At 43.7% G+C, this 10,970-nt stretch overlaps 1 protein-coding gene across 1 annotated transcript; it reads right to left on the bottom strand.

The window, feature by feature from the left end:
- Positions 1-609: 609 nt before the first annotated feature.
- Positions 610-4,561, bottom strand: NDUFA11 (NADH dehydrogenase (ubiquinone) 1 alpha subcomplex, 11, 14.7kDa). The gene is made up of 4 exons (XM_010580597.1): positions 4,463-4,561; positions 4,227-4,319; positions 1,703-1,825; positions 610-832 (listed from the first exon to the last, which is right to left on the bottom strand). Exons 1-4 carry the CDS (start codon positions 4,542-4,544, stop codon positions 720-722), a joined length of 411 nt encoding a protein of 136 aa, XP_010578899.1. The 5' UTR covers positions 4,545-4,561; the 3' UTR covers positions 610-719.
- Between the last annotated feature and the right edge of the window lie 6,409 nt (positions 4,562-10,970).

Consider the following 10,970-nt stretch of genomic DNA (forward strand, 5'->3'; position numbering starts at 1 on the left):
CCAGACTGAATGATGCAGTTCTCACTGCTCCTTGTGCATCCTGTGCCTCAACCCTCTACACCTTTTTGGTGGCTTTGCTGGATGTGCCTGTTTGCACACAGAAAATTCAACCAGACACAGCCCTGAGCAACCTGCTCCAATTTTGAGCAGGAAGATCTCCAGGGGTCCCTTCAACCTCAGCTATTCCCCCATTCTAATCCTGAAGTTGTGGGCTCTAGACTTCCTTAAATGCTTATTGGAGAAAGCCCCCGGGCTCCTGAACACTTTGTTATGGGCAATCTATACCTACCTTCCCCACCCCAACTTCCTCATCATCAACCTAGAGCCAAGTGCCTCTTCAGAAGTTTTGACTCCAAACCCTTACTGATCTTACTTGTCTCAGTGCGGTGCAATCCCAACCCTTGCCAAAAAATCCTGCAGGACCCACTCAAAACTACAAGAACAACTCCCAAAAGACCAGACTGAAAACAGTAATTGTACCTCTCAAGCTTGCATGCACAATACAGACAGAAGCATAGTGCCTAGAAATCTCAGCAGGAGCAGCAGAAGAAGCTTCCTCTCCAACAGCTCCACCTTTTTTGTGTCTCAGCCCAAACACTGTAAACAGCTGGACGACAAAAAAATTTTGTGACAACTGCTGATTTGACAGTATCTTTATTACACAACTTCTTATTACATACAGCATTCAAAAGACAGTTCGCAGGGGGGAAAGGCTACATTTACAGCTTGGGAGGTCCCGTCAGCCTCCAGCCCTCCTTGTTACCTATCTTCATTAGAGCAGCGGTAATTCCAAACCCCAAACATGCCGTGGTACCGGTCATGTAACTGTGAACTGGAAAAAACACATCAAACCGTAAATGATCTATTAGGGCACAAGTACTATACAGTAGATCTCGACAAACTCTGCAATTTTTTCATGAGCTACTCACAGTCCCTTGACCATCAGTGACAGTTTGCCAAGAGAAATCAGAAAAGTGACTAATTTTTAAATTAAGTGTTCTCATCCTTTTAGCTTGCAATTTGAAATACCAATTTCTATAATCCACTACCCCATCTCCTTACATAGGCAATCTTAAATTGCTTATTTCAGTGACAAAAGTAACAACCACTGCTTCAAATTCTCATCAGCTCAGCAACTAGGAAAACTGAAGATAAATTCTATTTCACCACAATTACAACTTCAGTAAATCCTTCACATCTTTAACACTGAGTCTGAAAGCCTACAGAAAACAGAGCTGCATAAATACCTGCAGGAGTTAATCTACCCTGACAAGATGCCATAGGAGGAACAGCAGCAAGATACAGCTTGTCCCTTAAAGTGCATGAAGAATTCACAAGGCAGATGTTAGATTATATTTTGTGTGTAAAATAAATCACATTTGTTGCCAGGAAAATATGGATTTCCACAATTAGTTTTTCATATCTTGCAATTTCAAGTTATGACTGCTAGTTATAATTGGCAGTACTGGGTCAACTCTCTTTTCATTCTGTAAATCAGCTTGATGTTATCTCTGGTGTCCTTCTGTAGCAGTATTTATTTTAGCAGACCTGTACAATGGAGCATCAACGAAACTGGCATGAAATAGAATTCAGATGCCGAGATGAATATTTACCAAATAAGCCTGACATCAAGATTATTTTACATTTTTCCCTAATAGAAAGAGAGAGGGCTCACTTTGTTACAGGCATTATCTACATTTACCTCTTGCACCTAAGACAGCTCCTGTTGCACAGCCTCCTATGAAATAGTTCAAGGGATCCTCTGGTTCCTCTCGGATTTCGGCACTGAGGCAGGTAGTTACGCCAAACACAGCTCCTAGTGTAGCTGTAAACAAGAGGTAAAAAACCAAACCAAAACTCTTCAAGGAACTGAGAATTACATACAAAGCACATTTTTGAGACGCACAGTACTGTACAACAGCTCCTCTGGGAAAAAAGAGGAAAATGAAGCAAGATCTGATTTCGATTACCCAGGGGCATCATATCCTAGCCACTATGGTGAGACTCAGCATTATACAAATCCCAGCGAGTTCCTTCTGGTACCTCCTCCGGTCCAGCCATGCAGCCACCTGTGTACCACACAGGTCTTGAGCAAGCAGGTCCAGCTCAGCCGTTAGCCGGATCCCCAGGAACCCTGCTGTCTGCCAGCACACAAGGCAGGTGCATTCAAATGGCTATGGACAAACACCACCACATCCAGCTTGGTTATTAGCTTAGACTTAATAAGAGCCCTTCCAGATGACACAATGGGCCACCCCCTCAACAGCCAGATCGTAAGAGAAGAGAGAAGCAGGTTTCTCTGTAGCACGTTCCCCCAGGGCGTAGGAGAGAGCAGAGCTCTCTTTCAGCTCTGTGCTGAAACTCAGCTCACAAGTCCCTGTGAATCCAGCCTCACAGGGAATCAGGTAGAGAAACTCAGACAGGTCTGCTCTCCTTAAGGTTGGTTTGTCCTGGGACTTTACTCCTCTGCCTGCCTGGGGCTTGCAATGATTTTTGGATAGTAGAAAAATGGATTGAGTTTTTAAATTATTCTTTTTGTAAACTGATTTTGAAATTGAATTAAGAATTTTGAATCGAACTAAGAAACTGCAAAGTAGCATTGTCTTGTCCACTGAATTACACACCTCATCCCATCAGACCCTACATCGATATAACTGCAAACTTTGGCAAATAACTCTGTCAAGCAAATACACAAAGAAGCTTTTTTTGTTTGTAATACAGGTTCTTGATCACAAAACGTGAAACTGGCTCCCAGGCAGCATCTGCAGATTTCAATTCATCTTTCTTGGGAACAACAAAAATGTCCAGGACAAAAATTTTCAATCTCTATGGTAAACTAGTAAACTGCAAGCTCACGTTACAAACTTCTGCAGTTTTTCAGCAGAAAATGCAATTATGCTGATCCTAAAATCAACTGAAAAGAGCACTGAAGAAACAAAACCCACAGACCAAGGACTGTATTTCAGCTTCCCTGCTTCCTCTGCTTTGGACTACAGGAGTCTGTAGGCAAAACACATTGCTTCAGACCATGAGGTCTGGCCCCTTAACAGTGGACAGGATAAGCTCTTCCTCAGGTTCAAGAATTGGTAAGAGGATTCAATATGCTGGTTTAGGATTACGGGATTTATTGAAGTCATAATTGGTTACATTATCCAGTCCATCACAATGACCTTCTATGACTCAACTCATTACAGGAGATTCCAGGTCCTGTTTTAGAGTTGAACAACTCAAAAATGCCGATCTGAACTGCTTGTGAACCGAACCAGCTTCCAGTTCAGAGCACTAGTGCACAGGGAGAGACAGAGGTGACATAAGCCATTAAATTAGACTGAAAAACAAGATGAGTTTGGTGAGAAGAAAACTGTGCACTTGCCAAGGGGCTGGGGGAGCTTCAGTCTTGCGGATCTGCACCTGCATCTGGAATAGCCCCCTCAGTTGCCTGCTTATTTCTTCAGTGTCCACTTTCTCTTGCAAATTCAAGACAACTACATGGTTTCTTCTTGGCTACACAGCATGATGGAAAAAAACCCCACATTTATTTTCCTTTTGCCATCAAAACCATTGTGTTCGCTCTTCAAGTGTGATTTATTAAGTGCAATGCCTAAACATATGAAGTAAAATAATGAGTTTGCTTCCACTATACTTTTGGCCCTAAACAAGCTAGTTTGCAAATACTAAGTACCTTTTACTCTAGATTGCAAAAAATGCATCACCTAAACTGCAAATAAAGAACATGTCTTTACATAAAGAACATGGGAGGCAGAGACTGCTGCAGATGCACCTTCAGCCTGAGCTGACATGGCTGTTCTTCCATCTCAAGCATTAACCCAGAAGTTCTTCCGGTCCCCATCGCCCATATTACTGGTGTTACCTTATCCAGCAGAAAATACTACCCACGTGTGAGTAACTTCTGTTCTATTCTACTCCGATTTGACATGTAGGTAGTGTGTTAGAGGAAACGCCGCAAAAGGAAACGCCAACTGTGAAGCTCTGCGCGTCTTTCAAGCCATTGTACCACTGCGGCTCTCGGCTTCCATCCTTAAAACAACCACCTGCCTCCGAGGCGTGCGGAGGAGGACCACCACCCGATACCGAGCACAAAGTCAAAGGCAGAGGTGGCCTCGGCGGGCAGGGCGGCCCGGTACACCGACCGACCGATGGGGAAGCGCCCGCCCGCGGGTCGCCGCCACCGCCGGCCGGAGGGGACGGCGGCCCCGGGCCCTTACCCATGGTGACGCTGTCCGCGGCTGCCATCTGCAAGGCGGCCAGGGCCGAGTTGGGCTGCTGCAGTATAATGCGGTAGGCCGTCCCGACCAAGCCTGCAACACACGACGGCGTCAGTCAGCAGAGCCGCGGCCGGCGGTGAGGGGGCGGCCGGCGGTACCGCCTCGTAACCGCCCGGGCCCCGCTTCGCCGCCCCCCGCCCCGGTCCCCTCAGCCGCGGTCGCCCCGATCCTCTCACCCGCGGCGGCGCCGACGCGTGTGGTGAGCCAGGTGCGGCGCGCGCAGTCCTCGCCCTCGGGGCCATCCCAGTAGCCCGCCATGGCGCCGCAAGGGCACGGGCGCCAGCGAACGGCGAGCTCTCGCGAGAGGACGGCGCGGCCCCGCCCCCGCCCCGGCCGCCATGTCGGCGCCGCACCGCCCTGAAGGCCGGGCGGGGGGCGGCGTCTCTCACGGCGGGGAAGGCTGAGCCAGCTTGAGGTGCTGCCGCCCCGGCACCGGTGTCCCCGCAGCACGGCGCCGTCCCCCGGCCACGGACCTCGTCCCGGCGCTCGCCGTGGCTCGCACGGTCAGCTGTCCCGCCGCCGGCTGGCGGGCCCTCGAAAATCCGTCAGAAGAGTAATGGCGCTTCACGTTTTCAGCTCGCACCCAGGCCGTGGCTCTCAGGGGGCCTTTAGATCTTGCAGCTCTGTGTCTAAACGTAAACGACATACGTTTCCCGTAGCTCGGAGCCTTTAATATTTCAATGCTGGCTGTTTCAGGGTGGTTTGTGGGGTTTTGCCGTTTTGGTTTGGTTTTGTGGGTGTAGTAGCTACAATTATAACTAAATAGTACTTGGATTTTTTTAATGAATTTTCAAGACTCTAATTCTCTGGCTCTCTCTGTATACTTGTATCTCCATTTTTTCCTTCTGAAATAATAAGGATGTTTTGACACACCTACCTAGGCCACACTGTAGCGTAGGCTGTACTGTATGCATTTATTTTTCCAGTTGTTCTCAGTTTGCTAATAAAAACATTCAACAACTCACTACCATGCTTCCTCAGTGACATCCCTTCAAGCCAAGCTCTTCCAGTTCTGTTTTTCCCCACCATTGAAATAACTCCAGCAACTAAATGGAAGAAGGCCATAACTGGATTGATGCTTAGCTCAAGCTTTCTCTCACCCCTCTACTTCTCTTTTGCGTTTATGTGAAAATCTCATTAAATACTTTGTGCATTTCCCAGTTATGATGGAGTCCTCTACAGCACCCCTTTTCTGGGATAGGAGCTCAAAGCAGCTAGCTACTGCCCCCAAATTATCCCAGTAAATAGCTGTTTGTTACCAGCACTTACAAGTACTCTGCTTCCTAGGACAGCACTGGGGGATGCCAGGTGGCAGCGAGGTCTGAACTTCCCCAGCCTTGTCAGCAGGGAGAGAATGGTGGACAGCCAGGGATCACCGCCCTGTAGCAACCTGTGACTCAGCCCCTGGCTTTGGCATACCAGAAAGCTGCTGTGGTGGCATGGACCTTGGGCAGGGCAGATACATCACCTTCATTCCAGATCTGTCTCAAGCGCTGGTTCTAGAATGAGTTGGTATGGGGTATATCAGCAACAGAGTGAGGCTCAGTCTGGTCTTGCACTGTCCCTTGTAGCAAGGCCACTCTACTGATTCCTCCGTGCCCCCAAAAGTGGCTGTTCTTACAAACACAAAACCAAATGCACCGATCAAGTACTCACTGGCAGTTTATTAAAGAAAGCAGTTTATAGGGCAGTTTTATTCCTCCTGCCAAGTCCCTTCTAAGCACATCTGACAACAAGCTGTGTGACTGTTCAGACAGCAGGACTAGAAAAGCCATGACTGCATGGTGGCATATGGTGCAAATACTCATTCCCCAATATAAACATATGGAAGCCACTAAGTCTTGCATAGGATAAGACTCTACACCGTTAAGTAACGAATAGCATTCTAACCTTTAAGTAGCTGTTAAAAGCTCTTCTGAGTGTGTATTACATGCAGGGGATTCATACCACTCCTTCCACAGACAAGTGAGGTGGAACCGAGACTCCTCCTGACTTCTCCTGTGCCTGTACGTAGCTGCAAGACACAGCACCTGTTTTTGTGCAGCTCTTAACATGTCTCACCTATAGACCACAGTTAACCTTAGGGACTGGCACACTGCTGCTATGGTTTATTTTCAGAAGCCTGTCCTCAGGCTTCTGAATGGTGTAAAACACAGCCTAGGCAATTAGTACTCATTAGAGAACTGTTACAGTAAAACATAACAGTTACCTTACTACGAACGGGCAAGTTCCAGGGAAAGCCACATGTAAATCAATCTAGGTAAGTAACATTACTCTTAAAGCATCTAACTTGACTCGAAGTATTTTACAATTAACTGTAGACCATGGCTACAAACCACTTAGCTAATACAGAGAGTATTAGTTCCCTTAACTGTTAAATGTGGGGAGTGAGTTGCCATCATACTACAAGCTGCAGATGATTTAGTTTCCTTCTGCCTCTGAAACTTGAGGACAGAACCACCCACCGGCAAGTCACATTCAAAACATTTCCCCACCCTCCTCTCTTTTGGCAGCTTTTTGTATGGCCTTATTCAATAGACCTCCTATCTGCATCTAAACTTACGCTCTGAACTCTCCAGAACAGGAATCTTATCTTGTCTGCAAATGGACTACAATTAGTGAGCTACTTTCCAGTGGTCAATATAAAAAGCATTTCCCAGGGGTACAATTAGTAGACACTGAGGCTTGGCATGAACTGTTCGGATCACTGTTACCAGCAGCAGCTGGGGCTTGACTGATTCCTTCTGGTCTCTTGAACAGGAGGACATAAAATACAACATTTAATACTTTGCTTTTCCTAGGATACATTAGAAGCCAAAGGTAAGCCACCAGAATGCAATCAGGTTTGGTTCATTTAATTCACAAGTATCCTTAGAAAAGGCATTCACTGCCTACCACCAGCAACAGAATTACCAGTGTTCTTAAAGATATGAAAGCTGAATTTGTTATCAAGCCCTTGAAAGGAGGTAGTCAAAAGGGAACTCTGAATACTATCTTTAAATGAGAGACTTTCATTTACAGAAATTATCTTTGAGCATTTCTTTGCAAGATACCTGTACCATAACCTAACAGATAGGAATTAAGACTGACTTTAGGAGTTCAGCTTAGCAATTCTCTCAGCACCTCTGTTGCTCTGTGCTAATCTTCACAGGAGGAAAAGAATTACCCTGGAAAGTTAAAATACCTTTATACATTCTGTCTGAATTTATCTGCTACCCGCATAATGGACTTGAGAGTTCAGCTTAAGCAAGTCAGTGCACAGAAAGACCAAAGAACAAGGGGAGAAAAACACACAGTGAAAAGTCAGTTTAATGAAATCTTGCATGACAAATTATGGCAATTATCATAATTTGAATTCCTAAAACTAGAGAAGATTACGGGGAAACATGGTAAACTTTCAAATATGTAACGTTTCTAGAAATAAACCATTTTCTACACTCACTGGAGAACAAGAAGCCAGTCAAACTGCAGAATGGGACGCATTAGGAACAGTCATTTAATGGCAGCAATACCTAAGCAATGGAATTGATTGATACCTCAGTGACTGGGAACAAGGGAGAGAGTCATTACAAAGTTGGAGGTTTCTTATTCCTGCAGGCTTCTAACAGTTTGGACATCTGCCCAGCCTGGTTTCAGTGGAGGACTGCTGAGGACTAGTTTATTTAGATCTTTCCCTGCCCTGTCTTCTCTGAAGTAGTGCATCATGCACTGGGAACTGGACTACAGAAAGATATTGTAACTACACATTTTCTTACCTTAATGTTCGTATTTCCTGTGGGTGTAATCTTATTTTTAATTTTATGGATAAGAGGTTTACTTCTGGTTTTAGTAACACCACCACTCTTGCAACATTTTCCCCATCAGATGTGCTCAATTTTATTACACTCTTCAGTATCTTTTTTTCCCCTAGGAAAATTTGAAAGGCTGTGCCCACATCAGTCAGCAGCCAGAACAAGAAGTACAGTAACATATGTTAACAACAGACCTAAGAGCAAAGATGCAGCAGGAGGGTGGTGAAAGGGGAATATTGTTGTAGGAAAGCAAACTTGGTTGTTGTCAACCTCCCTTCTAACAGCCATTGCCCAGCACAGGAAATACAACACAGGGCTTGGGGTGTTTTGTTTGCTTGTTTTCTGATGAAAGTTTTAATGTAGTTCCCACATACATTTTGATATGGGTCTTACATAAATCCTTCAAAACACATGGGCATCATCTGGCTTTACCTGTCACTAGTTTACTAAGGCTTAAAGCAGAGAGTGAAATAAGAGTTTTGCTTTGGCATAACTACATCTTGCTGGGCAGGGCCTGAACTCAGTCTATAGCCAATTCTGTTAGTGGTTCACAGTTATATTTCTCTCTTCACTATAAACATATATGCAAAGATTCCAGCTGAAATAAAATTTGTATCAGTAAATAGTTGCCAAATTATTTTTTTTTTTTAGAATGCTGTAGGTGATTGTATACCACCACTAAACCTCATCAAAGCAAGCAAGCTTATTCCATTTTTCTGAATCCTCATGCACCATCAATTTCATTTTAGGTAATGCACCTCAAAGTGAGACTCTGCATAGACCCCATGGAGTTGGGACCACGAAGTAAAACCTGTTTCTCCACAAGTAGGCCCTGCTGACCAAGACACCTTACTAATTTTCTTTATGCTGACAACAACAAGCAGCTTCATGCTGCAACATTGTTTGAAAAGAGTAGTTTAAATCTGAGTATCTCTCTCATGTAAAAAGATCCAAGATCCAAAATGCAGATCACATTTGAAAATACAATAGTTCCCCAGACCTTGTGATGCAGAAACAATTGTGTGGGTGGGTATTAAGAAACATGCTGTGCTTCTGTTAATGAGCTGCATGAGAAGGGGTCCATCAATAGGTTTGTGCATGGTTAAAAAACCTTGTAATGTTAAGGAGAAAAAAAACAAAATGCAAAAAGGCATGAGCAGACCATCCAGAGAAATCACAAATGCAGTGGCACAGCTAATCATTAGCCCTTTTCACTCCCCAGAAAAGTAATCCAAGAGGTTCCTTCAACAGGCTACCAGGAAAAGCAAAGCACCCCCCTGCCCCAAAAACTTAAGTCTCCAACAGTGGTTAACAACAGATAACAGGTAAAAACATGTTCTTGACTCCCAGTGAAGAAAAGCATCTTTCATGAAAATAGAGGCAATAAGGACTGTTTTGCTATGTGAATAATTTCAAAGTTGCTTTTGTGCTACAACCTGGGTTTTAATTTTCAATTCATGCTACATTAAATGCTTCTTCCCCTTTAATTTTAAATGGTGCATTTTAGATCTCCCTTAACCTACAGGAGAAAGAGCAAGGAAATGAGAAATTATCTATCAGTAAAGTATTTATAAAGGAAATAGAAAAGTTTGGGGAATTTATAGTGAAAGTGACCTGGTCACTGTTCTTGGTGACTACCAAATTCCAACTTTGCTGGACAAGAATATACCATATGTTTTAATAACAAAATAAAACTCAACTGTCACACAAAAGGCCCAAGTGATTAGAAAACATCCAAAGCAAAAAGTGAGCTATGGTTACAGTAGGAGTACTTCAGAATTACACACAGGAAAACACATTCTTGCTTTTATTTTGGTGGAACAGAATACAATATCCTTCAGCCCAAACTATTCAAAGCTGGCAATATTACCTTTTTCTTCATGCTGCAAGACTTCAGGAAACAGAACAGGGACAGGAAGGGTTAGAAGTTAATTTTCTATTTAAGGCCGTTAATTCAGCACGATATTTAAAAATGTACTCAACTTTAAGCATGAATAGTTGCATTGACTTCAGTAAGATTATTCACATGTAGTTAAGTCAGGCAAGTGCTTAAATGGCTTGTTGAATCAAGCCATTAAATGAGAGCTGCTTTATTATACAGATTTATTTTAATGGCTGACAGAGCTCATTAAATGAGCCTATTTTATTCTTCCAAGGGCTAACAGCTGTTTCCTCATCAACTTTTCTGAAGGTGTAACCTGTATGCCTCCTACACTTTACTGTAGCCACAGAAACATAATTTTCTAAGAAAAATTGTATGCAACATCTATTATATATAGTGGCTTAGCTCTCCCTTAAATAGTAACAGAAAAGAACAGTACAAAACAATAGTTTCACTTTTTCAACACACAAGAGCATCTTATTGAAAAACTAAAATAAAAAAGTATCACCACAATATAAATCCCCAAATAATAATAATGAAATGGGAAGAAAGAAAAGGAGTTAGCAAAACGTCCTGTGGACTTTAAAGTCTCTTATTACCGCATTAAAAAAGCTTTTCTTGTGAACCACAATGTTTTCTTTCTCTCTGTTTACAAACCCACTAGACAGGGAACAATGGTGTCCACAACCTACTCTGGGATTAAAAGGTAAAAACATGGTCTGCCCCATCTGCAGTCCAAAAAGAGAATGAACCCAAAAGGGCAGTCAGTGAGCGTAGGAACTGGTGAGGACACGGTTTCCCTGCAGGTGGCCGAAACTCATAAGGGGGAGTAGGGGTTATGAAAGCAGAATTCGAGTTGGAACTGTGTCGGAAAGTTTTATCTCGGAGGCCTGCAAGACATGAACTACTGAAGAAACAGTCAAAAAGGTCCCAATGAAAAGCTGTGACAAGCTGTAATGTGCCATTTCAATTACAAGGAAGAGGGGAAATGTTTGGTTTTTTTTTTTTTTG

The sequence above is a fragment of the Haliaeetus leucocephalus genome, unplaced genomic scaffold (assembly GCF_000737465.1).
Source record: "Haliaeetus leucocephalus isolate CR32 unplaced genomic scaffold, Haliaeetus_leucocephalus-4.0 Scaffold76, whole genome shotgun sequence".
Classification (NCBI taxonomy): Eukaryota; Metazoa; Chordata; class Aves; order Accipitriformes; family Accipitridae; genus Haliaeetus; species Haliaeetus leucocephalus.